Genomic DNA, 15,793 nt, shown 5'->3' on the forward strand with positions numbered 1-15,793 from the left:
CACTGTTTCTAGGATTTATTGTTTGTAGATTTTTGGTGTTGGCCATTCTGATCAGTGTGAGGTGATACCTCATTGTAGTTTTTATTTGCATATCTCTAATAATTAGTGACAGTAAGCATTTTTTCATGGGCTTTTGGGCATCTGTATGTCTTCTTTGGAGAAATGCCTATTTAGATCTTCCACCAATCTTTTTTTGGGTTGTTTGGGGTTTTTTTGACATTGAGCTGCATGAGCTGTTTGTATATTTTGCAGGTTAACCCTTTGTTGGTCACTTCCTTTGCAACTATTTTCTTCCATTTTGGGTGTTGTCTTTATTTTTATGATTTCCTTTGCTGTGCAAAAGCTTTTAAGTTTAATTAGGCTCCATTTGTTCATTTTCATTTTTATTTTCCCCGTAATGTATTTGTACAATTGGTGTGTTCAAATCAGGATCTAACATCCCCACATTGCACATACTGGAATGCCTCTTAATGCTCTTTTAAATACATGACAATTCCCCCTCCTTCTTTGTATCCTTTGTCATTTATTTGTTGAAGAAACCAGAAATTGGCTCTGTAAAATCTACCCGCTACTGGATTTGACAGAATGCATACCTGTGTGCCTGCTCCTCTCCCCATTAAATTTCCTGTAAGTGAGTAGATAGCACTAGAAGCTTAATTAGATTCATGTTCAAGGTTCTCTTAGAAAACGCTTTCCCAGGTGATGTTGTTTAGCCCCCATTGCATCAAAATGGGAGATACATAATGTCTGCAATTTTTTAAATTGACCTCCTTCTTTCTAATCATTTTATTCTTATTTCTCGCTCTGGATCAACGAAGTCCAGGTGATGATTCCCCTCTTTTTCTGGGTTCTGTTTCTTGAAAGTGAAAGTTGTTTAGTCATGTCCGACTCTTTGCAACCCCATGGACTATACAGTCCATGGAATTCTCCAGCCCAGAATACTGGAGTGGGTAACCTTTCCCTTCTCCAAGGGATCTTCCCAAGCCAGGGATCAAACCCAGGTCTCCTGCATTGCAGGTGGATTCTTTACCAGCTGAGCCACAAAGGAAACCCAAGAACACTGGAGTGGGTAGCCTATCCCTTCTCCAGTGGATCTTCCCGGCCCAGGAATCAAATCGAGGTCTCCTTCATTGCAGGCAGATTCTTTACCAACTGAGCTATCAGGGAAGCCCTGATAAGAAGCCCCTGTTTCTTATCTCTCCCCTTTAAGGACCCCAGCAGGGTGGAGGCTGAGATGTGCATGAACATTTTTCCTGGAGATGGACTAGAGGTGAAATGTGCCCACTCTCAGTGCTCAGCTCCGGTCTATTCAAGGTCCTTCTCTCAGTGATGCCTCCTCTTATCCTGGTCCCGTCCTAGTCTCCTCCCTTCCTTAAGCAACCACTTGAATGGGGTTGACATGTCCTTGAAAATGTACAGATTCTTGAAATGTATGTAGTGCTACTGTGTGTGTAGACTATTGATTTTTATCAGTGTTCTTGTGTTCTAGGCAGCATTCTGTTTTTTAGTTTTTTCATTTAATGCTGATTTTAGGCATCTCTGCATCCACACTACATGTGTGGACATGTAGTCACTGCGGATTTTTTTTTCTGTGTGAGATGCTTTAGAAGTTTTTTTTCCAGGTTTATTGAAGTATGACTGACAAATAAAAATTGTGTATATTTAAGTTGTACAATGCGATTTTTAAAGGTGTAAAACAGGGTGATTTAATATGCATCTACACTGGAAAATGATTCCCGCAAACTAACACATCCATCACTTCACACTACCAATTGTGTGTGTGTGTGTGTGTGTGTGTGTGTGTGGTGAGGAAACTTAAGATTTACTCTCTTAGCAAATTTCAAGTATACAGTATGGTATTGTTAATTGTGGTCACCATGCCATACATTAGATCCCTATTCCATGCCATTGGTCTATTTGTTCTGTATCATTACCACACTGTCTTTATGAATATGGCTTTGCAATATAGTCTAATAGTACTTCCCTGGTGGTCCAGTGGTTAAGACTGCGCTTCAATGCAGGGAGTGCAAGTTTGATCCCTGGTTGGGGAACTAAGATCCTACATGCCCTGTGGTGCAGCATGTGGGATATATAGCTGATTCACTTCGTTGTACAGCAGTAACTAACACAACATTGTAAAGCAATTATACTCCAACCAAAAAAACTAAAAAGTAAAACTATGCATCTGTGTTTCCTTTATTCTCCTTCATATTTGTTTTCTACCTTTGCCAAGTATCAGATTTTCTTTTATTGATGATATCTACATTTTTATTTTCTAGTGTTTTAAGTCTTGCTTTAAAAAAACAAACAAGTTTCTCCCCCGCCCCTGCTAATAAAAAAAAAAAAAAAAAGCTCTTTCTACTTGGGGGGATTTATTGTGTCATTCTTTTTCTAAAGTTCTTTTTAAAATTATTAATTTTGGACTGTGCTGGGCCTTCATTGCTGTGCAGGCTTTTTCTCTGGTTGTAGCAGGCAGGCTTCTCATTGCAGTGGCTTCTCTTGTTGGGCTCTAGGTCACGCACAGGCTTCAGTAGTAGTTGTGGTTCCCAGACTTTAGAGCACAGACTCAATAACTGTGGTGCACAGGCTTAGTTGCTCTGCAGCATGTGGGATCTTGCCGGGCATTGGCAGAAAGATTCTTTACCACCAAACCACCAATGAAGACCTATTTTGTTATTCTTTTTCAAGTATCTTGAGTTAAAAATTAAGCTTCTTTCCATTCAACCTTTCCAATTTTTTCAAAATAAATGCACTTAAGTCTATATACTTTTCCTTTGGGTACTTATACTGTACCACAATCTCAGTATGCAGAGTTCTCCTTGTTCACTTCTAAACTGCTTGACTTTCATTTTTATTTTTTCTTAAATTCAAAGTTATCTAGAAAGATGGTGAGAAATGTATATGTTGATAGATCTTTTTTGGCTATACTTTCATATTTAAATCTAACTTCATTTATTTATTTATTTTGTGGTTGGAGCATTGCTCCTTTTTAGAATTAGTGGAGGTTTTGTTGGTAGGCTAACACTTTGTCTATATTGGTTGATAAACCCATGTTGCTGTTGTTCAGTTGCTCGGTCATGTCTGACTCTTTGCGACCCCATGAACTGCAGCACGCCAGGCTTCCCTGTCCTTTAACCATATCCTGGAGCTTGCTGTCCATTGATAAACCCACAAGTGTCCATAAAGTCTTCAACTGTTTGTCCTGTTAACTCCCATCTGGGTTGTGGGTTCTATTTGTTGGGCTTTCTCTTCCATGGTATTATTGATTTTCCTGCCATGTTGGTGATTCTGGGTTGTGGGTTCATCTTTGCATTTGTTACCTATCTGTGGATGCTGCTTTTGTTCACATTGGGGTGGTTCTGTTCCTGTGGGCATTGCTGGAGGTAGGATAGTCCCAGTGAAACTGAGCAGGACCCTGCAGGGACCTCCAGATACAAAAGCTCCTCTGTATCCCCAGTCTCTTGTTTATTAAAAAAAAAAAAAAAAGCTGTAGACTCCATGCCTCCCCTGAGTCACAAAAGAGCAAGCTCAAGAAGTTAACAATTAGAACAACAGTCACAGAATCTTTAGTTCCTCCCTGAAGGACATAGATAACAGTTTCTGATGCATATTCCTGAGTTGTTTTGCAGATACTAAAATTGCCACCAAATGAAAAAAGTTAACTGCATGATGATCTGACTGTAACCATGACATAGCTGCTCCATCTTGCACAGTTCAAGAACTGTAGGAACAAATCAGCTCTAGAACTGAAGATTAACTATACTTAAGACATTACAGAGTTTGGGATGGACGTGTACACACTGCTGTAATTTAAATGGATAACCAACAAGGACCTACTGAACAGCACAGGGAACTCTGCTCAATGTTATGTGGCAGCCTGGATGGGAGGGGAGTTTGGGGGAGAATGGATAAGTGTATATGTATGGCTGAATCCCTTCACTGTTCACCCAAAACTATCACAACATTGTTAATCGGCTATCAGTTCAGTTCAGTCACTCAGTCATGTCCGACTCTTTACAACTCCGTGGATTTCAGCACACCAGCACTCCAACTCCCAGAGCTTGCTCAAACTCATGTCCATTGAGTCGGTGAGGCCATCCAACCATCTCATCCTCTGTCGTCCCCTTCTCCTCCTGCCTTCAATCTTTCCCAGCATCGGGGTCTTTTCCAATGAGTCGGCTCTTTGCATCAGGTGGTCAAAGTATTGGAGCTTCAGCTTCAGCATCAGCCCTTCCAAAGAGTATTCAGGACTGATTTCTTTTAGGATTGACTGGTTTGATCTCCTTGCAGTCCAAGGGACTCTCAAGAGTCTTCTCCAATACCACAGTTCAAAAGCATCAATTCTTCGGCACTCAGCTTTCTTTATGGTCCAACTCTTACATCCATACAAGAAAAACCATAGCTTTGACTAGACGGACCTTTGTCAGCAAAGTAATGTCTCTGGTTTTTAATATGCTATCTAGGTTTGTCACAGCTTTTCTTCCAAGGAGCAAGCGTCTTTTAATTTCATTGCTGCAGTCACCATCTGCAGTGATTTTGGGGCCCAAGAAAATAAAGTCTCTGTTTCTACATCTATTTGCCATGAAGTGATGGGACCGGATGCCATGATCTTCATTTTTTGCATGTTGAGTTTATGTTATGTTGAGTGTTAATGTTGAGTGTTAATTGGCTATACCCCAATACAAAATAAAAAAGTTTATATTAAAAATAAAATAAGAAAAAAAAGTTTAAAATATATGAAAAAGATGACACTGACCAGAAGACCATTGCATGACCAATTTCAAGACGATTGTCAGAGCTAACTCTGTTGTTATGCACGTAAAACCTGCCCTACCTATGTACCCATGAAACTCCCCTTTAAAATCTCTTGCCCCCTGATCGGCAAGGAGGAGTTGATTTTTTGGGATATGAGTCACCTTCTTTCCTAGATTGCCAACTTCCTCAATAAAGTCATAGTTCCTTTTACTCATCTCTCAATATTGCATTCTTGAGAGATGAGCAACTGAACCTGAGTTCAGTAACAAATCAGTAATAACGCTATTTTACAGCTGAAACACAGAAAGCAGACTAGCTTGCCCTAAATTGTATACCTGTAAATAACAAATCCAGGCCTCTTGGCCCAAAGCACGGACAGTTCTCAGGATGACCCATTGCCTGCCCAAGACTTCCTAGTGCTGACCAGCCCACTCCCGATTCCTAATCCCCAGCAAGCAGACAACTCAATGTTTTGTATATTTCTTTTCTTTTTACTCTAAAAAAATCCAGTTGACAATAATAACCTGCAAACCATAGAAAGCAGCATGGGTTTTAATCTCCTCGCCCCTCTAAACATCATTCTACATTCCTCAGACACCATCCTTTCCCCTTCCCTCTAAAATCTTAGATGAAAATTCAGAAGCCCCTAGATAGAAGGGCCCCAAACCAGGGCCCCTACGGCAGGTAAAGGCATTGAGGAAATAAATTAGGGGAGAAGAGGCTCTTAGCTGTCATTGCCTCCGTCCCGCTGGGCCTCACAGACCCAGCGGTAGGGCCTCAGGCAGACGTCATCATTCCAGCGGCCGTCCACCGTGATGTGGGCACAGTCTTCACCCCCTCCGAGCCCGTGCCCATACCAGTCATCTGGCTGCTCTGGTGCCCAGTTCCTAAAGAAACCAGAGAGACGTGGACCCCAGAGCCTGAGACCCCAAGCCCAGCCGTGGACCCCCGGCCCCCGGGACCTGCCAGGCTGGGATGATGGGCCGAAGATGGAGGGGCAGAGCCTCAGGGGCACACACACTCACTTGAAGCCCGTCTCGTAGTCCGTCCCGTCCACCCATTTCCAGGGCCCATTTTGATCCATGAGGCCTATCCAGGTATTTACAGGGCCCATGTGGTGCTGGATAAATTTCTGGGGAGAGAGGAGGGGTGGTGACCTCTCCTTAGATCTGCCAACCTCCCAGCCAGGCCCTACCGGAACCTTACCTGCTCCTCCCAGGAGCCCACCACCACCAGGTGGGCATTCTCCAACTGGCAGTACTTCTCAGCCTCTGGCCAGGGCTTCCCGGAGCGAGAGAACCAGTAACAGCTGCCTTCATAATCGATCCAGTTCACTGGGCAGCAGGCTTTTTCAGAGCCTGGGGCGGGAGTCAGAGGGGGTGGTGAGGGGCTGAGAGGAAGTGGGTTGGGCAGGCAAGCAGGACTGGGCAACCCCCACCCCCTCACCATTGCCCTGGAGGACAGCCATCTGACAGCTCAGGCTTCGTAGGTCAGACACAAACTGCTTCACGTGGAGCAGCAAGCTGGAGTGATCTGGGGAGACAGAGGGCAGAGGTGGAGGGGGATGAGGGTAGGGGAAAGCAAGAAAGCCACGATGAACACTGGGGGCTGGGAAGGTTCTGTCATCTACCTACTGGGGCGTGAAGATAGATCGCAGATACTTCTGCCACAATGCCCCTTGGTTTGGTCTGAGAGACCGCCGTATCCTGCAAGCGCATGCGCACTCACACATACACGCACCCCTTGCTGACCTGCATTCAGTTCCTGCTGCTGTTTCTCCAGTTGGGACTCCAGGGACTTCACCTTTCTGCCCACATTTCCTCCTAGGGAAGAGACTTGCTCAGTGTCTCAATGGCCCTACTGTTCCCAGCCCCCCAGCCCCAGCCCTCCTCACCCTGAACGCTCAGGGCCTTGACCTTGGCCTCTGTGCTCACTGTGAGGTTGCTGAAGGTCTCTCTCAGGGCGCTGAGCTCCTCCTGCAGCTTGGAGTCTGGGCAGAAGAGGGTGCGGACAGGACAAAATGAGGGGGCTGCTTCCCACATCACAGCAGCCAGCTCTTCTGCCCCCCGCCCCCTCACCATATCACCTTGCTCCCTTCCCAAACACCCCCTACCCCCTGGGGAACCCACTCTGGGATCCGATCACACAGAGAACGACTAGCAGCAGGAGGCTAAGGCCCATGGAGACCAGGAGGAGGCTGGGTCCGGTGCAGAGACGCCGACTGAATGAATGAGGAGGCAGTGGCCCTACAAGAGAGGAGGTCAGGGGCTCAGGGACAGATGGGAGCCTGGGGCAGCTCTGGGGTCCTAGGAGGAGGGCAGCCTGAGCCTCCTCTAGGAGACTAGGAGGGACTTTATAGATGAAGAAATCTGGGCTGTAGGTGACCGGGAGGAGCTGGATGCATCGAGAGGTGAGAAGGGGTGCGAATCTTTCTGCGGGAGCCCTACCCAGGCTCTAGGAGAAGGCGATGGCACCCCACTCCAGTACTTTTGCCTGGAAAACCCCATGGGTGGAGGAGCCTGGTAGGCTGCAGTCCATGGGGTCACGAAGAGTCGGACACAACTGAGCGACTTCACTTTCACTTCCCACTTTCATGCACTGGAGAAGGAAATGGCAACCCACTCCAGTGTTCTTGCCTGGAGAATCCCAGGGGCGGGGGAGCCTGGTGGGCTGCCATCTATGGGGTCGCACAGAGTCGGACAGGACTGAAGCGACTTAGCAGCAGCCCCAGCAACCCAGGCTCTAGGCCTTTGCTGGCACCTAGTGGCCAGATCGAGTCACTGCCGCATCAGAACGCAGAGCCTGGAGAATGGAGTTTGCACGCTGGAGACTGGGGGCGAGGGAGTCTAGCAGGTGAGGCAAGAGAAACGGGTTTCTTGCTCTCCCCGTGAATCCCACTCCTCTTTGTCTGGGCACAGGGAGTCAGAGTAACCAGACTTCAGGTCGACCAAGTTGTGCCCACCCGGGAGCACTGTCTCAGTGAGCTGAAATGCGGGGGCTTCCCCTCCGTTTTTGCTGGTAGTCCCTTCCCCCCCCATTGAAGGGCACTGCCCACTCCCTTCTGCCAAGCATTCCATCCTGGCTCAGCCCCAACAGAAACATCTCTGCTCGCAGGAGAAAGAAAGAGGGCTTGACTCATCCTCCTCCAGTCAGAACTCCCTGAGGCCTGCCACAAAAATTTTCTCCTTGACCCAAAGGATCCCTGACACCTGTGCACTCATACATACTCACACTCACACACACACTCACACACATACACTTAGCCAAGGCTCATGGGTGTTGGAAGAGGAACGAAGAAGAGGGTCTAACTTCTTGCAGTTAACCCCCACATCCCCTGGGCAACCCCCTCCCCAGGGTCCTGAGAAGTCGGTGACAAGGCGAAGGGCAGGAGGGTCATGAAGGAGCCTGGGGACAACTGCCACCAAGAAAGGGTCTCCAATCCTACACCCTGCACCTCCCCTAAGAGGGGTGGCTGAGACACCACCAACCTCGTGAGCCGGGCAGACCCAGGGAGAGGCGGGGTCAGGGGACGGGGCGAGAGCCACCTAATGCTCCCCTTTCAGAAATGGGGGGAGGTGTCCCCTCACTTTTTCTGTGCTGATGGTCATTCTCCTCGTTGTCCAGATGCTGAAGATCTTGATACTCCTTTGTCATGGTAGGGCCAGCTGGGCCTGGGACCAGGTCAAGGCTGGTGTTAGGGCTGAGGCAGGGGCTGAAGAGCTGGGGTGTGGGGTTCGGTCCCTTTCCAGGTGGTCAGCGACTGCGTGGAGATCTTTCTTCTTGCTCCCGTTCCCTCCAGGCCTGACATCCAAAATCTATCTTCTGAAGTTTTTCCACTCCGTCTCCACCCCTCCAGACGTGGATTTCATTCATCCCCTCCCCCACCCCACTCCACAGTTAGTTCCACCACCTCCTTTCTTCCCCCCACCCCCCTTTCTTCCCCTTTTACTTGCCAAAGGTCTCAAGGTTGACTTGTGGGTCCCTCAATCCTGCGCAGATCCCAGGCTAAGAAACAGGCTGAAGCCTGGAGAATTAGCACAGACAGCCCTGGGTGGTGGGAGGGGAGGGGGCAGGGTCCATTCAAGGGCCCTGAGCCCTGTGCGTCTGCCTGTCTGTGTGACTGTGTGTCCAAACACACCAAACCTGGCATCTGCAGTGCCCGGGACTTTGGACGTAAACAGAGGTAGAAATGGATTTGGAACTCAGGGAGGCTGTGGGGTGGGAGCGGGGGTGGCTTGCCTCTTTCCTTCCCAGGGATGGAGAGCCTCCTTGTTCTGTCCCCCATCCTTGCATGTAGCCACCCCACTCAAGGAACTGTTTGGGAGAGGTCCAGACCAGGAGGGGCCGGGGTGCAGCTGGCTGGTTCCCCTCTGCCCCACTCCCCTTTTACTTCCTGTCTCTGAATTTCCCAGAACTGTTGATCTCTCCAAATATCTCTGACCAGGATCAGAGGGGCCGAGCTCTGCTCTTGCCCAATCCAGACCTATGACCCTGGCATCTGAGCCTGGGCCTGGCTTCCTGGGGCTCAGCTACCAGACACCCCAGCCTGGGGCTGAATGGCTCTCCTGGGGAGTAAAGTCCTCCAAGCTGCCTGGGAGTCAGGGGGTGGGGGCAGCAGGAAGGCAGGCTTTTCCCCACTCAGCTGGATTAGTGCCAGCAAACCTCCAGTGACTCCTCTGCGCTCCCTTGTTGTGTGTGTCACTTCAGTCGTGTCAGACTCTTTGTGACCTTATGGACCGTAACCTGCCAGGCTCCTCTGTCCATGGGATTCTCCAGGCCAGAATACTGGAGTGAGTTGCCATACCCGCCTCCAGGGGATCTTCCCGACCCAGGGATCAAACCTGCATCTCCTGCATTGCAGGTGGATTCTTTATCCACTGAGCCACCTGGGAAGCCCTTTCCCTCATTACCTCCTCTCATTAGCCCCAGAGCACACCCCTATTTGATTCAGAAATGAGGAAACTGAGGCCCTGAATGGTATGAGCTTACCCAGAGTCCAAACAGCAGAAGCAAGCCTGGAATGTGGACAGCCGGACTCCCGGGACCTGTGTGCTGCTCCCAGAACCAGGGTCCCATCCTGTCACCACAGCTGGGCCCCGGGGTCCCAGAGATACTACAAGTGGTCCCTCACAACCCCATGGAGAGTTCACGGAGGGCTAAATTCTGGGAGTGTGTGAATTGGAATTATGCTAAATTAGAAACTGGGCTTCCCTGGTGGCTCAGTGGTAAAGAATCCTCCAACCAATGCAGGAGTCACAGGTTTGATCCCTCGTCCAGGAACATCCCACATGCCAACTAAGCCCTGGCACTGCAACTACTGAGCTTGTGCTCTAGAGCCCACAAGCCCTAGAGCCTGTGCTCCACAAGAGAAGCCACTGTAATGGGAAGCCCAGGCACCACTAGAGTGGAGCCCCGACTCGCTGCAACTAGAGAAAAGCCCACACAGCAACTAAGACCCAGCAGAGCCAAAAATAAAATAATCAATAAAAAAAATTTTAAGAATTTGGACGATGTTAATGACGTTAGTAAATCTTGCTTTAGACCCCAAATATGATATCATGAGAATCCTATGTTATGGATACTTCAGTGAGAAAACTAGACCCCCCGAGTTAGAAGAGTTTACATTATGTGAGATATTCAGGAACACGCGCCTCGCATAAAATAAGTCCTGGCTGCACCCTCGTTTGTGTCTTGAAAAGCCTCACATTGTTTGCATGCACTGGGACTGTGGCCAGTAATTTTGGTGACTACTGGGCTATTGATTTGGCTTGCTCTGGTATTATCAGTTACAATCTGGTTTATTCAGGCAAACAAACCTACGCTGTTTTGGTCAGAATAGCAGTCACCCTTATAGGAGTGAGGATTAGAAGGAGTTTCTGGGGGATGGAAATGTCCCACTGCTTGATCTGCATGCGGGCTGCAAGGCTGCAAGTTTGTAAAACTGCTGAAAGCCATACACGGAAGATCTGTGCATTCTTCTATTTGCATATTATACTGGAATAAGATGTTCTTACAAGCTGGTTCTACCCTATAACCATGTTCCCAAAGCCATTGCTTAGGGAGCAGTCTGTGAACCAGTAACGAAAAACACCCCAAAGTCAAACAACTTTAGGGTGAGAGCCAGAGGTGATGAAACACCATGAGGAAAGCCAGATAAACAACATGAAACACCAGTGGCTGACTTACAAGCCAGCTCTCTGAGACCAGAGATAACCCTGAGAAACCAAGAAGTAGCTAAAAACAAAACAATGCCACATGGCGGCAGACACATGCACCCTGAGAACGCTTTACATCTGTCCCGTTAAGAATATATACCTTGGGAATTCTCTGGTGGTCCAGCGGTTAGGACTTTGTGCTTTCATTGCCGCGGCAAGGGTTTGATCCCTGATTGGGGAACTAAGATCCCGTAAGCTGTGTAGCACAGTCAAAAAAAAGAGAGAGAAAATATATACTTTGCAAGGTCTTCAGAGACAGAGCTTCATGTGTTCATTTTCTGTCGCACCCCAAACGTAGTGGCTTGAAATGACACCCATTTATTAGCTCACAGCTCTGTAGGGCAGAAGTCCAAGAGGAACCCCAGCTGAGTTCCCAGCTCAGGGTCTCATGAAGCTGAGATAGAGGTACTGGCAGGACCGTATTCATTTCTGGAGGCAAAGGAGAAGAAGAATCTACTCTCAAATACATTCCAGTTGTTGACAGAATCCAGTTCCTCACAGCTATAGAACTGAGGACCCCGTCTCCTTGCTGACTGGCAGCCAGGGGCCACCCTCTGTTCCTCAAGGCCACCTGCCTTCCTCATCACATGACCCCTCCATCTGCAAAGTCAGCAACAGTGCCTGGTATCCTCTTGGAACTCCAGATTTCTCTGATTCCCCCTGTGCTCGTGGGATTAGATTAGGCCCACCTGGAGAATCTTCCTGTCCTAAGGTCAGCCGTGTATACAACATACACAAAAACTTAAGAATGGGAGTCCAAGGGACTTCCCCGGTGGTCCAGTCATTAAGACTCCATGCTTCCAATGCAGGGGGTGCAGGTTCAATCCCTGGCCAGAGAACTAAGATCCTGTGAGGTACAGCCAAAAAAAGATCTTGTGAATTAAAAAAAAATTTTTTTTAATTGAAAAAAATAAAAGGGAGTCAGAGGTGATAAAACACTTTGAAGAAAGCCAGATGAAGGACACAATACACTGGATGCTGAATTAGAGGTCAGCCCCCTGTACAATATGTATGGCCATCTGTAAGTTTCACTACCTACAACATAATGATTGAGAGAGCGCCGGCAGCATGCTCACAGGTGCTGGGGAGGACAGCATGGAATGTCCGAGCCACTTTTAGGACTCCGCCTCATTATGCAGAGCAACCCTGTTCCCTCTGAGTACTCTTCCCCTCAGGATACCGAGCACCTGCAGAGAGCAATTCAGAGAGCCTGGGCTCCAAAACAGGGAATCCCACCTCCAGGGTGGTCGAGAAAGGCTCCCTAGAGGAGGTCTGTGAAGCTGGCCTGAAAGAACAGGAAGGATTTTATCAGTTGTAATAAGCAAGTTTCTCTTCAGTGGGATAAACGGCCAGAGGGGTGGCTTGGGCTGCCCTGAGGAGAGCCTTGAATCTCAGGGGAAAGCAGCTTGAATGTCATTCAGGAGCACAGAGGTCTCCTGACTGGGAGGACATGCGCCCCAAGGGGGTCACAAGATCATCCACTAAGAGGCTGGCAAGAACATTTAGGGAATTTCCTGCCAGCCCAAGGGTTAGGACCCCATGCTTTCACTGCTGAGGGCCTGGACTCAATCCCTGGTTGGAGGACTAAAGTCTCAAAAGTTGTATGGTCCTGCCAAAAAAAAAAAAAACTTTATATATGTTTTTATCTCTTTTCTTTAGATGTCTACTTGGGGATATGCATTATAATGTACATAATAGACTTGTACAGTAGTATATGTGTATTAGTGATCTATTGCTGTAAAATGATCCCTCAAAACCTGAGCAATTTAAAACAAGGAATATTTATCATCTCAGTTTCTGGGGGTCAGGAACCTAGGTGCAGCTTAACCAGTTGGTTCTAGCTCAGAGTCTCTTATGAGGTTGCAGTCGGATGTCATTCAGTGCTTCATTTGTTTGAAGACTTGATCGAGACTGCAGGACCAGCTTCCAAGGAGACCCACAGGACTGGCAGGTGAGTGCTGACTGTTGGCAGGAGGTCCCTCCACAGGAGTGCTTGAGCGCCCTCACAACATGGCAGCTGGCTCCCCCCAGAGCAAATGATCCGAGAGCACAAAGTGGAGGCTGAAATTTCTTCTATGACCCAGCCTCAGAAGTAATGCTCCATCATCTCCACAATGTCCTAATGGTTCCTCAGTGCAGAGGGGAACCACGCAAGAGTGTGAATGCCAGGGGGGTGAGAATACTCGGGGGCCATCTTGAAGGCTGGCTGCCACAGAATGGCCAGAATTATCAGATGAGTGAATATACACTGGGGGACACTCACCTGAAAGCATTTTACCGATGTTGGCGCCTGAACAACAAAGTTAAAGACTGACTATAGCGGCCCGTGACATGTCAACCCACTCTAGTATTCTTGCCTGGGAAATCCCCATGGGAGGAGGAGCCTGGCAGGCTACAGTCCCTGGGGTCACAAAGAGTCAGACATGACTCAAGTGAGTTAGCATGTACACACGCACGCACAGGAGCCCATGAGGAGCTGCAGGTAGGGTAGTGGTGAGGTCAGAGCTGTAAGCTGAGCAATGGCCCTGGCTTTGGGGTGGCCAACGGGTCAGAGATGCCCCCCTGAGAGGCAAAGAGCTCAGCCAGGAGGCCGCTGATCTGGTCCCAGTGAGAAAGTGTGAGGATTGAGGCCAGAGAGGGAAAGTAACCCGGACAAAAGTTTGCAGAGGACTGAGTGGACCTGTGGAGACCAGAGATTTCTGGTGATGATAAAGCCAGAGTCCTGGGTGCTGCCCTGTGATGAGGGCACAGAGTGAAGAAAGCAGCCCAGGATGGAGTTTCCTCCTGTGGGGAGAAGCAGAAGAAAGAGCCCCAGGAAGTGCGGATGACCTTCAGGGCCAGATCTGGGGAACCCAAGTGCCAGATTAAAGATGGTCAAGGACAAAGGGGACTGGGCCTCCTATCAGGGTGAGTCAGGAAGAGGGAAGTGCTTTTCTGGCAGCTGGAGGCAGAGCCCTGGGCAGCCGGAGGACGAAGAAAGGGTTGGCGGGGACAGGGTGTGTGTGGACACTGGGAAGGAAGGCTATGATGGCCAGAGGTCCCCAGGAAGGATGTAAAGGGGATGGAAAACTAATGCAGCAGAAAGAACCTGGAGGCCACTGTCAAGATGGATCTGAGTTCATTTTATGTGGAAAGTGCTTTAATGCCCACCTGAGAGTCAGGTCAAGGTTAAATACGCTCATGAGTGGAAAGCCCTTAGCACAGTGGCACATACCATGTGCTCTGTGCATACAATTTTTATCACTGTTATTAGCAGGACAGCCAAGAGTTGCATTATCTCAGAGCCTCAGAGGGGAAGGCTGGTCAGCAGAGCACGGCGCGTCTTTCCCCAAATCCCAGAGGGTGTGAGCAACTTCCCTGGGACAGAGCTGGGGTCCTGGGGTGTCTCTCTGACACCCAGGTGTCTCAGCACTCTCAGTGCTTTCAACCTGGCATTTGGAGTGGACCCCAGACACAGAAGGTTGGAACTGTAGCCGCCTCTCATCACCCTGCAGGCCGCAGAGTCACATACCCAGCACCCCAATAGAAGAGGTGATGACAAACAGCCAGAGGGGCACAGAGGAGGCTCAGTGCCGACCTTCCAAAGAGGGTGACCTGTGGTTCCCCGGGTCTAGCCAAGGCTGACCTGGCCTTGAGTGGAGCGGACAGGAGAGGCTGGGGAGATGCACTTGGGCTGGAAGAGCTCAGTGCCAGGAGTTTAAAATGTGACCTGATAAGCCCACCCAAGGGCTACAGCATCCCCTCCCTGGGACAGAGTGAGAGCGCACCTGCCCCACGCCCTCCCCCTCCCATGGGTGGTCCTGGCCCTGGCTCCACTGTCTTTTGTGCTGGGACAGCCAGGACCCTGTGACCCAGGACTTCTCTGGGACTCCTCCTTCCTACTTCGATTTAGAGGGTGAAATTTTTAGGAAATTTTAAAACTCCAAATGCTTCCAAGTTTATTTAACTTTCCATTTTACTCAGTAACAGAGAATAGATCAAGAGGCCAAGAGCAACCATCCTTTGACCAGGCAGTGTGCCAACGGTTTTATGTGTTTTTTCCCTTTATTCCTTGCAAGAATCCAACCAGGTGGTTACTGTTGCCATTTAACAGCCAGGGAAACCAAGACCCAGAGAAGTGAAGCTCTTTGGCCAGTGAGTGACACCGCATCTCTCATCTGAAACTCATGACCACCTCCTCCCTGGCTCTCTACTGCCCCCTATCGTACCTTCTCCACCAGGACCCTGGGCAACCTGGCCACTCCCATCTTAACCGCCCTCCAAGGGGACTTTTCGCAGCGTTTATAACATCCACGTGATGTTAATGTGACTACATGGAGAACACAGGTTTTGCCTCCATCACTGTAATTTTATTGCAGTGGTGACAGTGAGACCTGTTAACTTTTTTTTTTTTTTGCTAGGCTCATGAGTAAAAATTGGATATAACAAGGCTTTTCAATATTAGGAAAGATGAAGGAATAAATAGCAACCTACTTGCTACATTTAACTTCTAGAGTCTTAAAGTAAACTGCTTGAGGAAATTGGATCCCAAAGATTACAGGTGGGGAACTTTTAAGTGTGTCCATATTCCACTGGTGCTCAAAGAGGCTCAACTAAAAGAATTATGGGCTGACTTAAATAACAGCTGTGGATTGAGCAAAACTTTTTGAGCTATCTTATTTTGAAGATTATGACTGTGGAGGAACCAAGGTGAATGGCAGTGGAAATAATCAGTGGAATTTTAAGGAATGCGAAATTCATTAAAATTTTATTGACTTAGATAAATTTTGCCTATGTTATACACAATTCAAAAGAAAGAAAAAAAAACTCTTTACACTTAAAAA

The 15,793-nt window shown here is 48.4% G+C and overlaps 1 protein-coding gene and 1 non-coding gene across 3 annotated transcripts; one reads left to right on the forward strand and one right to left on the reverse strand.

Moving 5' to 3' along the window:
* Window positions 1–3,536: 3,536 nt before the first annotated feature.
* LOC133232039 (asialoglycoprotein receptor 1-like) lies at window positions 3,537–8,907 on the reverse strand. Of its 2 annotated transcripts, none has more exons than XM_061390956.1 (9): window positions 8,709–8,907; window positions 8,343–8,426; window positions 6,885–7,001; window positions 6,650–6,745; window positions 6,507–6,578; window positions 6,202–6,288; window positions 5,962–6,113; window positions 5,781–5,887; window positions 3,537–5,642 (listed from the first exon to the last, which is right to left on the reverse strand). In XM_061390956.1, the coding sequence occupies exons 2-9, from the start codon at window positions 8,407–8,409 to the stop codon at window positions 5,480–5,482; spliced, it is 861 nt and encodes a 286-aa protein (XP_061246940.1). In that variant the 5' UTR covers window positions 8,410–8,426; window positions 8,709–8,907; the 3' UTR covers window positions 3,537–5,479. The 2 variants fall into 2 exon arrangements, with proteins under 2 accessions (XP_061246940.1, XP_061246941.1); XM_061390957.1 differs by having other exon boundaries at window positions 8,705–8,907.
* Window positions 8,908–15,209: 6,302 nt separating this feature from the next.
* On the forward strand, window positions 15,210–15,354 carry LOC133233135 (small nucleolar RNA SNORA1). The gene has a single exon (XR_009731611.1). It is a non-coding gene; the product is annotated as a small nucleolar RNA SNORA1 (small nucleolar RNA).
* The last annotated feature ends 439 nt before the right edge of the window (window positions 15,355–15,793 follow it).

The sequence above is a fragment of the Bos javanicus genome, chromosome 19, assembly GCF_032452875.1.
Source record: "Bos javanicus breed banteng chromosome 19, ARS-OSU_banteng_1.0, whole genome shotgun sequence".
Taxonomy (NCBI): Eukaryota; Metazoa; Chordata; class Mammalia; order Artiodactyla; family Bovidae; genus Bos; species Bos javanicus.

What these genes read in the sequence shown, in the direction of transcription:
- LOC133232039 (XM_061390956.1), bottom strand. Translation starts at nt 8,409, where the DNA reads ATGACAAAGGAGTATCAAGATCTTCAGCATCTGGACAACGAGGAGAAT. An exon ending in CAAGGCCCTGAGCGTTCAGG is followed by an intron (nt 6,579 to 6,649) that starts GTGAGGAGGGCT and finishes TCTCTTCCCTAG; the next exon opens with GAGGAAATGTGGGCAGAAAG. An exon ending in GACTACGAGACGGGCTTCAA is followed by an intron (nt 5,643 to 5,780) that starts GTGAGTGTGTGT and finishes TGGTTTCTTTAG; the next exon opens with GAACTGGGCACCAGAGCAGC.